We start from the raw sequence: 19,892 nt of genomic DNA on the forward strand, positions 1-19,892 counted from the left end.
TTAGGGCTGCAAGGTCACTGACACAGACCTCCACTTCAGAGGATTACACACCCATATAAATTGTAGAGCACAGTCTCACCCATATTTAACCATAAATCAGAGAAAGCGAAATCCTGACATAATTTGGATGCGTCCTGTTTCTTTGATCAGATCAAATCCCATGGATTCACAATGGCAAAGGCTCCTTATTACCATCACTAGGTTATGTCATGTAGAAGTGTCTGATGGGAGAGAGTGGAGAAATAAAGGATCTTCAAGATGCCATGAGAGCAAGAGAATTTAGATTGATATTTTACATCCTGAATACATTCTCTGTATAAAGCCAAGACCAAATAAATTAAAAAAAAAAAAAGTTTTAATACAGAGAGAGCAGACAGGAAATACCATTTGTTCTCACTATTAAGCTGTAGAAAGACAAAACATTTTTGAAACTGTGACAGTATTCAGAAGTCGTTGTATATGTAGTCAGAATTGAATGGTTATGATAATTTTGTTCAGTATCTTTTACTAGTAGAATTATAAAAGTGAAAAGACTTTGACTTTCCTTTTCATTTCCTAGTGAAGCTATGGGGATAATATATGTATAATACTTGCCAAAAAGGATGAATATTTTAACAAATTCTTTAGTAACAATTGTATTTTGGTTTTATTTTCCATCTGGGATTATATACTAATAGGAAAATACTGGATTGACCCAAATATTGGATGTCCTTCTGATGCCATTGAAGTTTTCTGCAACTTCACTGCAGGTGGTCAGACATGTTTGACGCCGCTGTCTGTGACAAAGGTACGTATTGCTAGATCTGTGCTGGAACTCTGAACAAATTAACACTTATTTACTTAACTCAGTAAGAGAAGTTAGATTTCAGGGGCTTTTAAATGTGCACCTTTGTGGAAGAACACATCACATAATCTGTTATCGAAGTTGCTTAACCAACCTCATAGCCTTTTATGAGGACATAACCAGGTGGATAGATGATGGCAGAGCAGTGCATGTGGTCTGCCTTGACTTCAGTAAAGCATTTGACACACTCTCCCACGGCATCCTTGCTGCTAAACTGAGGAAGTATGGACTGGATGTTTGGGTACTGAGGTGGACAGTAAACTGGCTGATGGAAAGAAGCCAGAGTGTCGTGGTCAATGGGGCGGAGTCCAGCTGGAGGCCTGTATCTAGTGGAGTGCCTCAGGGGTCAGTACTGGGACCAGTACTATTCAATATATTCATCAATGACTTGGATGAGGGAATAGAGTGACTGTCAGCAGGTTTGCTGATGACATGAAGCTGGGAGGAGTGGCTGACACACCAGAAGGCTGTGCTGCCATCCAGAGACCTGGACAGGCTGGAGAGTTGGGCAGGGAAAAATTTAATGAAATATGACACAGGAAAGTGTAGAGTCCTGCATCTGGGTAGGAACAACCCCAGGTTCCAGTATAAGTTGGGGAATGACCTATTAGAGAGCAGTGTAGGGGAAAGGGACCTGGGGGTCCTGGTGGACAGCAGGATGACCATGAGCCAGCACTGTGCCCTTGTGGCCAGGAAGGCCAATGGCATCCTGGGGTGTATTAGAAGTGGAGTGGTTAGTAGGTCGAGAGAGGTCCTCCTTCCCCTCTACTCTGCCCTGGTGAGACCACATTCCTGCTGGAATATTGTGTCCAGTTCTGGGCCCCTCAGTTCCAGAAGGACAGGGAACTGCTGGAAAGAGTCCAATGCAGAGCCATGAAGATGATTAAGGGCGTGGAACATCTCCCTTACGAAGAAAGGCTGAGGGAGCTGGGTCTCTTTAGCTTGGAGGAGACTGAGGGGTGACCTCATTAATGTGTATAAATATATAAAGGGTGAGTGTCACGAGGATGGAGCCAGGCTCTTCTCGGTGACAACCAATGATAGGACAAGGGGTAATGGGTACAAAGTGGAACACAGGGCGTTCCACTTAAATATGAGAAGAAACTTCTTCTCAGTAAGCATAACAGACACTGGAACAGGCTGCCCAGGGAGGTTGTGGAGTCTCCTTCTCTGCAGACATTCAAACCTGCCTGGACGCCTTCCTGTGTAACCTCATCTGGGTGTTCCTGCTCCGGCAGGGGGATTGGACTGGATGAGCTTTTGGGGTCCCTTCCAATCCCTAACATTCTGTGATTCTGTTACAGATTTTTCTGGGCACAGTATATGTTAGTGTAACTCTCACTCTGTTCATTTACTCACCTTCCATGCTGATAGAAATTGTTTTGTTTTGCTTTATACTTTTCTATACAACGCATAAAAATAAGTCTGAAATGTTTCTAAGCTACATCAGTAACCCACCACTCAGGGCAGCTGAATGTGGAGATGCTGAAGTCATTGCAATGGGAAGAATATCATGACTATTTTTCAACACTTAGGTACTTTTAAAAGCCATTAGACAGAGACTGGTTTCCTTTATATCAGTACTCTGTGCTCCTCTTTACATCTAGTCCTTAAACCCATGGAAATAGAAGTTTTATATTTGTTGAGTTTTGTATATACACTGTAGTCATTGAAAAGTATCAGAAATACCATAAAGTTCCCACACACACTCCTACGTTTGGAAGATCCCCGAATGCGATCTAGTCTTGGAGAAACTCGTGTTGAGTAATGAGTATATTTTCTGTCTAAAATCAAAGTGTGCTTACAAATTTTTGGATTTTTAATGGAATGTAGGTATTTGCAGAATCTGTAGTCTAAGAAGACTAAGCAGCAGAATTACATGGCTTTAGTTAAACCACTGCTGCTGCTAATATCTTTGTTTGAATCACAGAATCATTTGTTTCAGTTTCCTTATTTAAAAAGTGTTTTCTGCCCAACTGTGTTTCAACATTGTTGTAAGCATTAACAAATGTTTATATTTAAGCTTTGAAGATGTCCTATGAAAGCTTCTGTTTACAGTAATCACTATAATAAAACCTAACAGCTCTCCTGAAAAATACAAGTCCTGGTCTTTGGCATTGGCCCCAATGTATAAACATGTATACGTGCTCCTATGCCTGAACACCACAGACTTATGTGTCAGTCAGTTTGCATTGCTGTGGTCATTCAGCATAACCCAACTCTAAGTCTAATGATGCATTTCTCTTGGAATTTAGCTGGAGTTTGGCATTGGAAAAGTGCAGATGAACTTCCTTCATTTACTGAGCTCAGAAGCAACCCACAGCATCACAGTTCATTGCCTGAATACACCGATATGGAGATTAAGTAAAGCAAGTGGCCAGAAAACATCTGTTAGCTTCAAAGGATGGAATGGTCAAATATTTAAAGCAAATACGCTACTTGAACCCAAGGTGCTCATGGATGAATGCATGGTAAATACTTTTTAGCATTAGCATTATTAAAACCATAATGGAGTTACTGTTAAACATTATTAACTTTCTGCAAATAAATGACAATCGTTTTGATTCACATCCCTTAAACCTTACTTCCTACATAGTTCTGCATATTTCTCTGTATGCCACCCTCAGGCCCATCCCAGCCTCAGGCAATGTTATAATGTTACTTTATAAATGTTATGAGGTATACATTTTTACTGAGGTTTTTAAAGGATTAGAATAATCAATACAAGGTTCATGGCAAGAAGACACCTCTCATTCTCTGTCATGATTCTTCAAAGGCAAAGTCATTCAAGTGCCTGTAGAGTTCATAACCTGAGACCTACTATCTAGATTTAGAGGTGAATGTAGCAAGAGACCTGATAGTCTACATGAGCCCAGGACTGCTTGCAAAGTCACAGGAGCTTTGCTCTGAGCTGTGTCTGCATCCACTCCAGCTGGATTCTGGGCTGAGCTTTCCTACAGTTACAGTTTTGCCACGAGTGTCTATGGTATTGTAGAGGAGAAATGGCATTTGTTAAATTACACATTTCTTTGAGGAGAATAAATATTTCTGTGCACTTCTCCTCCTCTTGCTCTTTAAGCACAATTTCCATTTGTTTCAAAGCTCATATTTTATAGGAATTTAATATTCTGCTTCTATGTGTTGCAGATTGAAGATGGCAGCTGGCACAAGACACAATTCATTTTTCACACTCAGGACACGAACCAGCTTCCAGTTGTTCAAGTTAATGCACTTCCTCGTCTCAAACCAGGACAGCAGCACTTCATAGAAAGTGGTTCAGTGTGCTTCCTTTAGGGTTTCTGTCCTGTTTATTTGCATCAACATGGAATTGCTGCATAGATTGCATGCAAAAGTAATGATCCATTGCAGGCAAAATTATTAGGAAACTGAAGAATCATTTTAAACAGTGTTGGTTAAAGAACCTCAGGAAGAAAAATACTTCCTCCTAAGGACAAACAGCATTGAGAAGCAAAGGACTATAATAATTTTCATAAAGTATTAAAAAAAAAATTAAAAAAATTGGTTGGTGCTTTCTTGCATAATTTCCTGGAACAGAGTATCTGAACATGGAATATTTCAGGACCTCTCGTGTTCCTAGCAATCCCTTTAACAGCACTGCAAAAAAACCCCCAACATCCTGAGGAAAGCTGGAGACATACAATATTAAGGAGCAATACTGGCTAATGCTCCCAAATGTGCAATAGCTTATATATGAAAAGTGAATTATGCCACAGTACAATACGTCGTCTTAAACATAGTTTTATTGTAGTCCTTTCTGGACACACACATCTTAACAGATGGCACACTACCTCTTCTGTGTTTCCTGTCCGTGTTGCCTTGGTGCTCTTCATGTAACACAAGGTGCTTGTGGCCTTATTGAGTCCCTTTTTATTTTTCAGACTGTATGTGCTGGTTACATCAGGATATGTTTCTGTTGTAAAGGTACTTATTTTAAGTTGTTGGTCACATACTTCACTACAATGAAAACATTATTTATACGGATTTCTTGTTTAAAATATTTTTATGTACTGTTGTGGAAATGGTATATGAGACAGCATATTGTACATGATGCATATAGTCAGAACAGTTAGCTTTATAGCCATTGTAAAAATTGTTGCAGAAGAGCTACTTACAGTAGTTTTTGGTTTTAGATTCTGTATTTCAGTTAACATTTTGAATACCAAAGGCATCTTAAGATGATATATTGTGTATATATTTTGTAACTTGTGAAAAAAAAAAATCTACTACAGCGTGTGTTCTGAATGGCTGCTGTTAAATTATAATTAGCATTGCATCAACCTAGAAATTCCATTTTTTGCATTATTAGGTCATTTCAGTTTTTTTTAAATTAAGCCTAAAATATTCAATCTATTTTTTTTTCATTTTAAAAAAATACCATTAGGGAAGGCAGTCTTTATAACGATATGTCTCTATTGCCAATCTAGTCTGCTCAGTAGTACACAGTAAGATGACATCAGACTATATGGGAGAGAAGGGGAGTGTTCAAACACCTTGCTTAACTGTCTTGATCCCCAGGAAACCGTACTTACCAAGGTATAATAAATTAAGCTTCCAAGCTCTCTGTTTGTCTTTTACTATTCTGTTTCGTATTGTATAGTTCATTCTTAGTAATAATGAGAATCCTCTAGAAGGGTGCTTGTTAGGTCCCAATGCTTGCTTTACTTAAGGGGAAATGCACAGGCTTTGTGCCTTGGGATACTGCGAGAGTGACAAACTTTACTTTTACAAGGTAATGTACACCTATATCCCATTTTAAATTTTCTATCAAAGCATCAGTTTTGTTCCCTGTGAGAAAATCTGATAAAACTAGCAAAATTACAGAGTGCCAATAAAGGTTAGAAAAAATGTCTCACTTTTTGCGTTCTCATGATCATTACAGTCTGACAGGATCGTGTGTCATTTGATCTTAGTTTGCCTGTGGAGCTGATGTTCTGATAAAAGGATTATTTTTTTGTAGGAAAGACACCTTTTAGAAAATGTTCTGCTTCATCTATATTTTTGTTAGTGTCGTTGCCCTATTTTTGGAAATTCTTTATAGCCTTTATTTATAGCTTATATTAGCATGTCTCAGAAATTATGTATTTTAAAATCATAGTATTCTAAGGCTGCTCCCATGTAAGTATCTACATTTCTGTAATTAAGGCAAAAATGCACATCCCATGAAGCCAGCATCATGAATTTGTGCAGCAGGACACTGACAGATAATAATGGAGGTTGCTAGAAACGTCTGTTTGACAGAGTAGTGGTATATTGTGGTGCCTTTAGAAAGCCTCTTGCATTCAGATATCTTCACTGGAGCAGTTGAAGGCATTTGCAAGAGCTCTCACACAATTTCATCCCACAATATTAACAAGTACCTGTACGCTGCAATTAATTTTTTATGGTTTCTGATGTGGTCGCCTGCTTGGTTACCCTGAATTGTAGAGCAAGCCCTGAGCCGGATTACAAGAGGCCTCGTAACCCTTTTGCTTTTATTGGAATTTTTCATGAACAAAAATCCGTAAAACAGCCCCCGAGAAGCGGGGCTCCTCCCCACGGCTCGGCAGGGCCAGGCCGCCCGCAGCCGAGAGCCGCCAGGCGGCGCCACCGCCCCGGAAAGGCCGCGCCCGGGCCCGCCCCGACCAGGCCCCGTCGGGCCCCGCGCGCGGAGGCGGCGCAGCCATGGCGGAGCAAGGAGGCCCCGGAGGGAACCAGCGGTCGGCGGGCGGGCGGAAGATGTCCCTGCAGAGGTAGGGGCGAGGGCAGGGGGCGGGAGCGCCTTCAGGTCCCTGCAAAGGCCCACGGCCCCCGAGCCTCGCGGCTGGCCGGGCTTCGGGAGTGCCTCTGCGAAAACCCGGTGCCGCCCGAGGGAAAAGGCTGCGCCGGCCTCTCCTCAGGCAGCGCCGCGGGCCGGGCCTGCCCCGGGAAACGCTTCTGGGTGTCCATGGGTCTGCGCGCGTCTGGCGAAGTGTCCTTGCTCAGGGTAACTCCTGGTCCTGCTCTGCAGCGTGTGAAACTCCTTTTCTGTGCTTATAATGAGTGCGTGTTGCTGCCAGCAGACGCAGCCGCCCTCTTGTCAGGAGGCGGCACGGCCTGATTCGGCCTTCGCGCCTCTGCTGGCTGCGAGCGGGGTGGGGAGGGGAGGGACCCCGTTTGGGGGTTTAGGTGCTTTCTGCAGTACTTCAAAGTGGTGGGTTTGTGCTGTGCTTGAAAACTTTACTGATGTGGGGAGGGCTGTTTCCCGTGTACGTTTGTTAAAGTTAAAATAAAGGAAAAGCTATGGTTGTTTCAGGTAATATATCAATAACTTTGTCCTAAGAATAGGAGGAATGTCTGTTGCAATAACCCAGTTAAAAGGCAGAAGATTGTATTTGTGGATGATTTTTGAAATAAAATAACATTTGATAGCTATATTTATAAAGCTTACACATTGTACCTCAGGGGTTCCATGACTTGGGGATTTGCACAGCCAACAACCAGAAGTTTTGATCATTATATAGTCACGTTTTTCTGTTTCATTGAAGAACCAGATGCAATATTCAGGTTTTTGTGTGAATCCCGGACATTTATTTTCTATCTACCTAAAACTGGAAGCGTTATAAACCAGTGTGGTATGACATATATTACTATGGGAGATTTGAGGGATTTTCTTGAGGTTGTTGTGTGGATGGGTTTCTATTAGATGGAGATTTATTTCTGAACTAGCTAAAGGAATCTCAAGGCCAGCACAAAGGCTGAAAAACAACACCTGCTATGGGAGTGAGGCAATTCTGTAATAACAGGGCCTCAGCAAGATGTAAATTAACAAGACCTATTAGCAGTGAGACTTGGGCGTGTGGACAGCTCGTGAACATGGACAATATCTAATCAGCTAATGCATGCTTGGAGCGTGGACGTGTGATCAGGAAATAACTGCATATATAAGGAGACTTGTTTCTGTAATAAATGGCTTCGCTTGAATTCATATTGGATTGTGTGGAGTCCATGATTTTTCACCCTCGCACATTACAGGTGATGTAAATGGAGAAGAGCACTGGTACAAAGCCACAAAGCTTACACTGATACACTGCTGCTGTGCTTCTGACTCCACAGTTAGCGTGGGGTCTTTTGCTTTCTTTCAAGCATCTGTGCTGTGTTTTAGTATAGGTAAGACCCCTGTATGTGTTTGGAGATATTCCCCATAGCTTGCGTTATTTTATCTGCCACCTTATCTAATCCAAGGTATTTGTATTTTCTTTCTTTCAAGGTTTAGATCAGTTTTCCTGGGAGTGCTGATTGATGGCAAAGTCCCTGGTTGTTGAGTAGGCAGCTTCCCAGGCCAGTCAGGCACAAAGATGCCACTTTATTAAGAGATACTTTTTACTTCTTTCAGATGTGAAACGTGTAGCGAAGAGGAAGCTAAGTACAGATGTCCACGATGCATGAAATATTCATGCAGGTATCTATTGTCTGAATTAAACTGGGTTTTTTTGTTTGTTTCTTTGTTTTTTCCACTCATGTGAGTGGCATATTAACATTTTTCTTTTTTCTCATTTCAGTCTATTGTGTGTAAAGAAGCATAAACTTGCACAAAGCTGTAATGGAGTCAGGGATAAAACAGCATTTGTCTCTGTAAATGAATTTACTGACTTGAACCTTTTGAGTGGTAAGAACATTTTTTGTGCTTCTTAAAATTCATTGTTTTTACTACGTTAGCGCTTTATTTTTCCTTGTTTTTTTTTAACTTCAGATTATCGTTTCCTGGAAGATGTAGGAAGGACAGCTGATGCTGCTGCTCGACATCCTACTGTGCATAGTCCAACAACAAAAAAACTTGTGAGTTTTAAATTAGCATCTTGGTCTGTTGGAGGTAGGGTGGATTACCTTTGAATTCCCACTGAGGCAGTCCCAGTCCAGATTCAGAGCTGGTGCTTCTCTTATGAAGGTATGAATGAGCCTGAATTTTAGAGCCAGAAATCAGAAGAAGTCTATAGGCTTATGTAATAGTAGTATAGATGGCTCCGTCCAATTGCTGTAGAAGAACAGATTGCTAACAGTGTGCATTCTCAAAATTGATGTGTGACCACTCTTGCTGTTTGATGATAGGTGTGTGTTAAGAAAGCCTGAATGTTTCTTTCCACCTCCACAACTTTTTTTAAGTACAAATTTCCAGGTAAACAATGGATTTATTAATTGCCTAACAAGTTACGTGCTTCCCCGTATACTGAATGAAGGCAACTAGAGTTCTTCAAAGAATAAATCCAAGCAACAATGAAGTAAAAGCCAGCCTTGTAAGGGTGAGAGGGGATTTTTGTTGAAACTTCTCTGATTTGACTAAAGCATTAGTGAGATCGCAGAAATGTATGGTATTTCCTGAAAGACCAAGATCAAGAAGGAAAAAGAAAAACCCACAGAAAAACAAAATCTGCTCCAAAATACTTTGACTCATTGATACATCACAGAAAGGTATCAGGGCTGTATTTTTTCCAGTCTTGCGAATGTATCTTTAAATATAGCACTAAGCTTAGTTGAAAAGAAGTCATGTTAATGACGAGGTAAATTCAGAAGACTCCAGCTTTCTCTCAGGCTGAAGTCCTACTCCATGTGTGTCTGTACTTAGCACCATGGTGCCTTGAAAACATGCACTGGAGAGGGTGAGATGCTACATACACAGGTAGCAGTTTTTAGGCTATGGTACTGAGTGTGTTTAGAGGATGATATCCTTCGTGCCACCCCCCTGTCGGAATTTGTCAGAGTGGCTGAGATGGTGCTTGTGTATCCCTTCTGCTAGTGGGGCTGTGGCCCAAAAACCAGCTCCATGGGTGGGATTACACCCACTACGGCTTTCTGTGGCTTTCACGGTACGTTACAGAACTTTTTAGTGGTATGTAGTTTTTTAACCACGCAAAAACTTCACCTGAAAATGTTTCAGGTAGTTTCTAGGCTTACTTTATTAACTTCTCCATTCATGATGTTTTTTTCAAAAAGTCAAAGTACTTCATTAAATGTGGCTTTTTCTACAATTTTCCCATGATTCCTGTCAGCATTACTCTTCTATTGTTTAACTTTCAGGTTTTGAATATATTATTCATTTTTTAAAATTTGTTTTTATTTCTTGCTAGTTATATTGCTTGAGAAACAAAGCTCGAAAGTGTAATATTGACCTGAGAACACTGCCTGTTGGATTTACAAAAAGAAGAGAAAATTCAACCACCTTCAATTTCATGTGAGTCTTCAGTTGGTTAAAGTCAGCTATATTTTGTTTTCACTGAATGCATAATGAGAATCTGAATTCATACTGATATCCTTGCTTATAAGATCTATTAGAAGCATGATTGTTTACAAAAGCTATCTGGGTTTAATATTTTGTGCTGCAGGTTTTCATTTTTGAGGCTCTTTGAGCTGAGTTTAACAGCTTATGCAATTCATGCGTTATTTTGAAATATACTGAGTAACAGGGAGAAGAATCAGTGCTGTTGGTTTTTTCCATCTTTTAATTACTATTGAGTTTTGTTTCTGGAAAAAGAAAGCACTCTTTAATGGTTTATGATAGAAGATTGATGTAGAATGATTGTAGAAGCAGTCTTTAATGGTTTATGATAGAAGATTGATGTAGAACGATTGCAAAAATCCTTCTCTCTGAAAAGGCTGACTTTAGGTCTGAAGAAGTGCTTCCAATAAAGTTCTCTCGGTTGCATGCGATGTGAGGAGCTGCTGTGCTGGAGGATGTGGATGCTTGGTAAGGCACAGCTTAGAGATACAAGCCCAGACAGATACAAATTCAGGAAGAAGACTAAGAAGACTTTAAATGTTTTTCCCTTCATCCACTCTGTGGGTTTTCTGTGATATCCAGAGTTTGTGTTTTACAGCATTTTCACAGTTAAAGTTTTTAAAAAAATACCAAGTATTTCATTATGGCAGGAAATGGGTCTTGCATTCAGCTTGATGAGTTACTGGGAGCAGATATAAATTTCCTCTGAGATGCTCACGGTAACCAGCTGTTAGTTTTGGTGGCAGGTTCAGCTCTCAGGATGCAGTTTTCCGTCTCTCCTCCCAGGCTGTGATGGGAAGCAAGTGGCTGCTGGGGCTGAGTGGCCACCAGGTGTCTCTCTCCGACCAAATAATAACAGCAGGTCGAGCTGCTCAACAGGCTTAACTGCGTTGTTTCTTCTGTTCTGCAGCAAAAGCATAGGTTTTTTGGATTTGCGCATATCTTAATTTTTAGCAGAACGTAAGGCATAAAATAGATGTAGAAGTTTAATCTTTTAAAGCTGCACATCTTACCAGCTCTGCTAGAGAAAACCCAGGGTGGATCAATGGAGAGAAATCTGAGGCATTTTCTCCTCCCTCTCCCCCACATTTATACATGGCTGAGGCTCTCCCTTCAGAGCAGAGCAGGAGATATGCCCAGACCTGGCAGATGTCAGTTGTGTGAGCAGAGCCTGTCTGTCTCTGCACTGACTTTCTTGGTCTTGTGCTCTGCCTTTTACATATAACTTGTGCTACTCTCATGCTGTTGAAGAATCTCACGTTTAGAGCTGAATTTAACCTTCATGGGGAATTTCCTTAATGTTGTAGATAAAACAACATAAATACCCTTAAGAGTACAGTGTAAGGAGTCTTTAAGAGCCAGAGCAAGTGCAGAAAGCCCAGGGATGCTGGTATCAGCAACTAAGAGAAGGACAGAAGAAAAGAAAAGGCACAAGGAGGTTTGACAATATCGGGAAGATCCTGAGCATGGTATGTTGCTGTGCTGACAGAAATTTGCCTTCACGTACCATGTTTTTCAGTTCTTTTTCTCTAGAAAGCCTTTTTTGGTACATAACTGAAGCATAGCTTGCGTTGGAAACAAATTGAGCAAAATACACTTTCATGCCTTTCATATGCTTTATGTTGTTTAACAGAAGAAATTTTAAAAATTAAGAGGATGGAACAGTGGAGGAGACTTATTGGCAAATAGGCATGGAAGGCTCTCTGGGAGAATGCCTGATTGTTTTTTGTCAATCATAAAGTCCTGCGCTATTTTTTGTTGTTTTGGACAGCTAGCCTTTCTGAGACTTTCACGTCCCATCAGAAAGAATGTGATAAAGTTCTCTGTTCTTAAAGAGGACAGGAAATAACCGTCTCTTTCCTGTAAATGCTGTCCAAGGGTATGGAATATGCTCAGTGAGTACGACACAAAGGACGTGTTTCCTCTCTTTTGCTGCTACTGTTATTCACCTAGCAACGGACTGTCTGAATTCAGTGGTGCAGATTAGAATTTTACTTTTGTTTTTTGGTGGGGGTTTTTTGTTTCTTTGTTTGTTTGTTTGTGTTTTTCTTATTTATTTTTTGTTTGTTTTGTTTCCTTTTTTTTCTTGTTGTTTCTTTTTTTTTAATTGGCCTGTTTTGCTTACTCTCCTAACGTGTGTTCCTCAAGAATCAAACCTCAGGTTTGATCACACCAGTGAGTATCAGCCATTTAACACCTATCCCCTGTGACTTCGTGACACCCGTGACATTTTGTTGAATATTACATTCAAATGGAGCAAAGCTGAGCAAATCGTTGCTTTACATGAGCTTAACACCCGACAGTGGTCAGGGCCTGGTGCGTCTACTCTTCTGTAGATCTGAACCCTTTCTAATGCTATTTGTCAGTCAAGGTTTGTAGAGGTGTTGCTCTGGAGAGTGGAGGTTGGAAGCTGCTCTTTGTGTGTGCCTGGAAAGCTGAGAACAGTCTTCTCTGATCATCTACACGCTGTCCATGTGGGCCAAGCTGTTAGGTTGTGCAGGGCAGGAATGGGAGTAATCCAAAACTGGGAAGTGCAAGATGTGTTCTGGTGTCATTCCCTGCCAGCTGTGGAGGACAGATCAGTGGGTGTTTGGATGCGTTAACCAGACTCTCCATTTCTTGGTTTCCGTTTGTGTGTTTGCTGAGTCTGGTGTTGTGAAAGCACACATGCCAATGCTGGGCAACATCTAGATTAGACTAATTTGTGATACTAAATATCTAGATAATGGTGGGTCATTAGAAAGTACAGTCCGAGTCCAATTTATGAACTCGTGGGACATCTGACTTAGAGATAATTTAGAACACCTTGTTTGCAAATTATTTTTAACGTGCTGCTTCACCCTACCTTTCCTGTGGTGCCATTATTTTCCAATAGAAGTGATAGTTCTCCTTCTGGACACCTGCTGCCATGGAGCTGGGTGGCCTCCTGGGACAGGGAGCCTTTGGGAAAGGGGTGGAGAATGTGACCAGGCTGGGGCAGCACCTGGGGAACTCCAGCCAGGGACAGGCGGGAAGAGCAAAGGGAGCTTGCAGCTCTGGGGCTCCTGCTTCCTGGGTGGGAGGTGACAAGAGCTGTGAGGAGCTGACAAGGGGCAGAGGCCGTGTGTGGGAGAAGGAATCTTTTCCATTATCTCTCTTCTTTGATTTAATTCTGAGAACAAAATGTTATGTGAAGCTTTGGCATTAGTACCAATTAAGAGGTCATTAGTGTCACAGGTACACCTGAAAACCCTAACATGTCAACTGTAATCTTTAGCTAGGTAGAGATAATTAAAATCAATTGTTTGAAGTGTTGCTGTTCTCGAGAATTTACTGAGTAGTTTCTGAGCTGGGATTTGGGCTAATATTACATAGTTGGAGTTGTTAAACTTGAATTTAGTTGCTACATAGTACATCAAAGAAAGTTCCCAGGCAAATGAATGTGACACTGGAGCGATCAGAAATCAGGATGTTCATGCATTTCAGTAAATCAGTAGCTTTTCAGAACATCCCAATGTGAAGATGAGTACTGACTGAGTTCTCTACCTGAGGTTTTGTTTGTTTGGTTTTGGTGGGTTTTTTTTGAGCAACTGAAATGTTTGATTCTCATAGTGAATCTGAGGGTAATTTTGTTTATTTTCAGAAGCTAAATAGGACATTAGTTTTATTCTTTAACAATTATTACAGTTTGGGTTACTCGACCTTGACAGCGTCCATTTCATTACCCAGGACCTTCAGTTCAAGCCCAACATTTTGATATTGCAACACATATGGTTAGTAACATCTCCTGCTGTTGGGAGGCCCCTTGGTAGAAGACCATATGTGTTACAAAGGAAGCGCACTTCATTGATTGTCTTGCTGTTTACTGTAACTAGGAAACATTTGAACGTTCAGTAGAAATATTTCAATTTTACTGTTTATATATCAAATCCAGGAATTAGCTTGGCGAAGTTTCCAGAAAATGGAGACATCCTCTTTTGTGTGCTGTTGTCAGAAGTGCAACGAAGTCAATTTGGCACTAGGAACACAGAGCTTAGGGCAGAGGTGGGGGGGGGGATGAAATCATCATGATTCTGTGTGTCCTCTTATTGTAATTCTTTTGTTTTTAACCCACAAGAGGATCCAGTCACTTACTTGAGCTGAATCTTCATTGCTTAACAGAGCTATGAAAGGCGTTATTCTCCAAAGACGTAGATACTGAATGCTCAGTATTTCAATTAAACTTCAGTGAATTAGGTGAGAGTACTGGGTATTGTCAAATTAAAGGATAACTGGTCCTTCATTAAACTTCTTTATGTCCTTTTCATCTGTTCTTATCAATTCAAAATGATGTAGACAGGAAATACTGCAGTATTTGTGCTTTGAGGTTAGATGCCGTGTATACTGTTTTTCAAACAATTTAAGAATATTAGTCGCTAAACAGAAAAAATAATCTGCTTATTATCTTTGACATGCTGGCAGTGAGGTACTTCTGTAGAGCCAGGACTGCAATTGGTGTCTTAGGATGTGATTAACTTGGAATTTTTTGAATGATATATATTTTATTTTATGTATATATTAACGTACACACACACAGTCTGGGCAAAATTGACCATTCAGAAGAAACCTAGGTAAGAAAATTAAGCTTTATGAGATATTTCACAAATGTTTTAAGAAATACATAAACATTGGACGCTTCTAAAAACCTGCCAAGGCTCTTAACTGGTATATCCAAGTCCCATAATCCTTTGTAGATCTGCCCTTTAATTCCTGTCAGCTGTACTGCCTACATCCACAGTACTTGGAGCATTTTGTTTTAGGAGAAACAAAAGGGAGACAGTTACTTTGCTTTAGAAGAACAGCAGTTGCAAAACAGCTTGTGCACTTCTGAACACAATTTGCAGCCACATCTCAGGCAGGGAAGAGGTGCTTGGCTCCTCTTTTTCCCTCTGATCAGCTTCCATGCTTCTGAAGTACCCAAAATGGAATGTGAAGCCACGCAATGCAGGGATGGGCTTTGGTGCTGCTTTTACTGACATCAAAGATGTGCTTGTGCCTCATCCAGATCTCTGGTAGTTTTATAGTCAGTGCCTTGGTATTCAAGAAAAGCGCGGTGTGGTGTTCCATGGCAGGCGAGCAACGTGGAATTCTTCATGCCCTGAGCTGTTAGTCAACTGCAGATGACTTGCTCAGTTAAGGATTTTCATTTAGAAAATGAACATGCTGCATGTCAGTTGTATTTGAAGGAAATACTACCCCAGTGAGGCATAATGGAAAATGAAGTCAGTGAGATCTGGAGCCAGGGTATCTAATTTTGATCAGAACTCGTTGTGAAGCAGCTTTGGTAGCATCTACAGTTGGCATCAAGTTCTCTTAACTGGGCAGAGATGAATGATGGTGAGAGATACTTCAATAACAGGCATCCAGCAGGTTGTTTTTCATGACTTCATTGTACAGTGTAGAGTATGAGACTATTCCAGTTGTAAGCTTCTTTATTCCTTGCCTCCCTCTACCATGTTCTTAATCTATCTGACATCTTTCTGCTTGCTATTTACTTTCAGGCAAGAGCACTTTGAAAATAGATGAAGTAATTAACTGCCATTTTGGTACTAGCGTGCTGAAAAAAACAATCAGTATTTCTGTTTTTCCAAAGTGGAATTTTTTGACAAGGAATGATCTTCTTAACTTCAGTATTCAAAATGCCTGTTTCATAGAAGTACATATCACAGTAAGAGATGATCACTAAAAGTAGATAAACATGGCCTGTTTGAAAAAATTGTGGGAGATGAGAAGTTAAATGAAAAAATTTTAGAAAGCCTCATTTTAGTTGATAACATCTAACAAAAACCTCATGTGAACAGTCATTGTAAGTATTTTAATAAATGTGCCCATAATTAGTTTTACCTGCAGCTAATGATGGTGGCCCTATTTCTACGTCTAAATATTACCAACTTTTACTAAAGTCTCTTTGGGAAAGCACTTTGAATTAATACCATGCCATGTCAAATGCCAGATGTTAACATATGCCTGAGAGGGGAATCATGACCCTGTTAATCGCAAGTAAATTGAACTGGTTCCATAACCCTGTTGAAATTCCGGTTTGCTCTATGCGTATAGTAGCGTTGGTGCTTCCTTCAGCTGTCAAGATGAAGAACTGCAAAACCTTGTTTCATTCATCTTGCCAAAAACTTCCAAAATTCATCTCACTGATTTTCAGTTACTTCAAAACCTCTTTCAGTTTGGTAATTTAGGACAGGATCATACCAATATACAAAATAGCTTAAAATGCATGAGGCAAGATACTCTGTCAGCTTCTGGTTATATATGCTATGTTTTCTGTGTTTTTCTCTGGCTGTGGTCATGTAATCTTCTTAGCTGTTTCAGACCTCATGTGCTCTAACCTCATTTAAGGAAGTCTCTCTCATTCTCACCTTTACCAAACATGAGCAGAGGGGAAGCATCTCAAGGCACGCTGCACGGCTCTGCGGAGTCATGTGTTGCTTTGGGGACCTTGGCCTTCATTAGTTCTTTTTATTCTACTTATTATCTCCTTGGAGCTAGGGTTCTTGCTTATTCTTTTTTTTTGGTAAATATTGACACTTCTGATTTTACTTCTAGTACAGAAAGTATAGTTCAGCTGTAAAACTCAGTTTTCTCCTAGGAATAACTAGGTAAGGTAATGATAATTTATTTGATAAGAGCACTTTTTTATAAAGTGCTTGCTTTGAAAAATTGGCAGCATAGTTAATTGAACTTAGCAGCTAAGTTTACGGTTTTGCTACTGGATGCATGTATACTTGTGTGGGCAGCCAGCTAGAACCTGCTGGATAATGTTTAATCTGCTTGATAAACATATTAAACAACATGTTGGAACAATACCATATTTACTTTTAATTGTATTACCAGGATATTTGCATAACTGATCATGATTATTCTGGATATAATCATTCATAAGCCTTAAGTAGTGTTTAAGAAAATGCAAAAAAAAAGAAGAAGGGAGTGTACCGTTAGACATTCCTGTGCTTCATATAGATGTCTGGCATCTGATTTATAAATGGTAATAGTTCACTCCTTCCTTTTCCAAATCTTATGCTGTTTGTCGCAAGCATAAAATTCTGAACCAGAGCAAAGCGCCATGAATTTACCTTTTAGACTGTGCTTTTTCTTTAAGAAATACTTTTAGAAAAATATTGTTATGCTCACCATACCAAATGGGAGAATTTGGAGCAGTGAGAGGAAAATTGCTTTATCTTAAGTCAATATTTACTTCAGCATTTCTGCAGATGAGTAGAAAGGCAAAAATATGTTTCCTAATCTAGTGAAACATCATGTAGCCTTTCTTAAAATGATACTGCTCTGGAACCATGCTTCAGTAACTTCTCCAGTATTAAACTATCTGGAAAGGGAAGATGGAGCTTAAAACTAGCAAACTGGAGAAGGGAACGTGACGTCTATTTTGGTTTCTACCAAAAGCTTGTAATTTCTGTTATCCACGTTATGCCAAAATGCAGCTTCCCTCCGTGCCCAGGGCCCTGTTTCTGTTGAGGCCATCACGGTTGTGAAAAACTCCCTGTTCTGTGCAGACCCTGCCCTGAGCTGGGACCTCGAGCTATTGCAGCACAGCTTTGGCACTTTGTCCTGGGTCATATGCCAAAAAGCAGTTTCCTTTTCTGAGATTACAAGGGCAGATACACATATACAAAATCAGCTGAAAGATGCTCCTTTTTAAAATGTGAAATGCTATTGATCAGTTAGTTAGTGATATCTTACCTGTATTTGTAAGGAAGAGATTTTCATCTTATGAGGACCTGAAATTCAGCAGGATCTGGGAGCATTGCATCTTTCAAAATGCATCCCAGCTTTTCTGCATGCTCCCTTTACTCTTTGAAAATGCCATTCAAAATCTTGACTCTATATTTTCTTCTGCACCCATGCCATAGGCTGCTGAACTTTATAATACAAAAAACAGGTAGTAGTCACCAGCTAACTTTAGTAATATGCATTTCTTTTTCTTTTCAGGGAGAAAAAGTTCTACTGGCATTTGAAGCTCATATTTCCTCACTGTCATGCTGAATACACTTTAAAAGGGTACAGAGCTTGAAAAACAGATTTTTATAAAGTTTAAATTAGTCTGCTGAAATTGAACTGCAAAATATTTTGATCAGTTTTTATGTATTTCTATTATACGAGGTAAACTCAAATGTTATTTTTAGTTTTAATTAAAAGGGCATTTAAATTGAAAAAAAAACCTTAAAAGTTGCATAGTCCTTTTCCTTTTTGAAAGCTAGCAGGCTTTCCAAAGCAGACAAAATGTTTCATTGCTAGTCCTTTTCTCTATGTAAAGAGAGCAGCTTGTATATTCATGACAGCGATATCCAACATGCCTAACATGTTCTGTTCTCATGGGGACACTCAGTAAAATTTGCCATCCCTTCTCACCTGCATGCTGGACCTGACCTTCGTATAGGATTAAATGGTTGTGTTGTTTGCTTTGTTGGAAAGCCCACAAGCACATTTTGCAAAGGCCAAAAAATAAGCTTTTGTTGACAAATCTTTCTCCTTCTTTCCTAGCCTGAAGGGGATGAGAAGTATGCCCTTGTTCTACTTCTAGGGCTGTGGAACAGCATATTTCTGCTGCAGGGTTAGAAACTAGAGATACGCATCTGTTTACTGCTTGTGGGTGCCAGTGAAGTCCCAGTGTTGAAACTGAGATAAAGCTGTCAATTATCTATGCTATATTGATACACGTTTATGATCCTCCCATAAAGTAGTCAGTTATGCCACTGTAGCGTGCAAATATGTAGCATCCTCCAAATTACTCAGGTAATAGATTTTTGTGTACATGATGAACCATGTCTTACGCATTTGATTTTTATCTTTGGTGAAAGGGTGCCTGATGATAGAACACTCGCTGATATCCTTAAGCCATACATTGATCCAGTGGAGTCTGATCCTGTAGTTTGTCAAAGGTGTGTATTGAAGAACTCTTCTGCCTTGTTCATCTAATGCACTAATGACACAGGGGAATGGTACTGAATAAATGGCTTAAACTAACTCCCAGGATGCAGAGCTGAGTTCTCAGTCAGCAGTACAGCTTTAATTCCTGTGATGAAAACCGTCCTAACCTTCACCAGCCAGCTAGCCCTGGAGTATAGCCACCAAGTTTAAGCCAAGAAAGGATCAAAAAATTGTCTCATGGCATAAAGATCAAATAAAGCAACTATAATTCTGAAAAAAGTAGCCATAATTAACCTCAGTGGGGGTGACAGTGAGCCTTTTCTTTAGAGTAATTAGAAAACCATACTAGTAATTATAGCTCTCATCTATAGGGAATACCTACTATGTGGCAAATTATTGTCTTTATTAAGAAATACCTACTTTTGCTTGTTGACATGCAAAAGATACCCATCTCTTATGAATGATAGTAAGAAAAGTCATTGTACATCATCATTTCTTCATCTCTGTGGCATGTTCTTTTTTTCAGATTAAGAATGTATACAATGTCTCCTCAGTCAGATGTACAAATTTTAATGAAAATTGAAAACAGGAAACGAAACTCTGTCAGGTAAGCTGGTTTTTCATGTTTGTGTGCTTATTAATTAAAAATAGCAAAAAGAAGTAATACATTCCTTACTCTTTAGTATTACAAATGGAGATGACATAATCTCATGGATTAAACTTCAGTGAGTAATTGCCAACCATCTTAAAAATCATTCAGCAAAAAATGTTATTTCTTTGTCTTTTAATATGTCAACACTGACATTTCTGTGCAATTACTGAGTAGTAAGTTCAGCTGACTCGGACAATTTAAGAAGCTTTGGCGCTGACAGCTGCATTGGT

General features: G+C 39.9%; 2 protein-coding genes across 8 annotated transcripts in view; both read left to right on the forward strand.

Moving 5' to 3' along the window:
* COL24A1 (collagen type XXIV alpha 1 chain) overlaps positions 1 to 5,717 on the forward strand; it is a 136,832-nt gene extending 131,115 nt beyond the window's left edge. For all 7 annotated transcript variants that reach the window (XM_082053507.1, XM_082053512.1, XM_082053509.1 and 4 more), the window contains 3 exons: positions 678 to 787; positions 3,100 to 3,315; positions 3,992 to 5,717. In XM_082053507.1, the coding sequence (XP_081909633.1) occupies positions 678 to 787; positions 3,100 to 3,315; positions 3,992 to 4,138 (473 nt within the window). In that variant the 3' untranslated portion in view covers positions 4,139 to 5,717. The remainder of the gene's footprint in view (positions 1 to 677; positions 788 to 3,099; positions 3,316 to 3,991) is intronic.
* The window catches only part of ZNHIT6 (zinc finger HIT-type containing 6), a gene marked incomplete at its 5' end in the record, with an annotated part of 32,509 nt that continues 18,154 nt past the window's right edge, over positions 5,538 to 19,892 (forward strand). The window contains 9 exons of the mRNA XM_082053156.1: positions 5,538 to 5,571; positions 6,375 to 6,594; positions 8,217 to 8,282; positions 8,383 to 8,489; positions 8,574 to 8,659; positions 9,946 to 10,049; positions 18,072 to 18,140; positions 18,941 to 19,021; positions 19,537 to 19,617. Of these exons, the coding sequence (XP_081909282.1) occupies positions 5,538 to 5,571; positions 6,375 to 6,594; positions 8,217 to 8,282; positions 8,383 to 8,489; positions 8,574 to 8,659; positions 9,946 to 10,049; positions 18,072 to 18,140; positions 18,941 to 19,021; positions 19,537 to 19,617 (848 nt within the window). The remainder of the gene's footprint in view (positions 5,572 to 6,374; positions 6,595 to 8,216; positions 8,283 to 8,382; positions 8,490 to 8,573; positions 8,660 to 9,945; positions 10,050 to 18,071; positions 18,141 to 18,940; positions 19,022 to 19,536; positions 19,618 to 19,892) is intronic.

Source organism: Streptopelia decaocto (assembly GCF_964273445.1).
Source record: "Streptopelia decaocto genome assembly, chromosome: 5".
Classification (NCBI taxonomy): Eukaryota; Metazoa; Chordata; class Aves; order Columbiformes; family Columbidae; genus Streptopelia; species Streptopelia decaocto.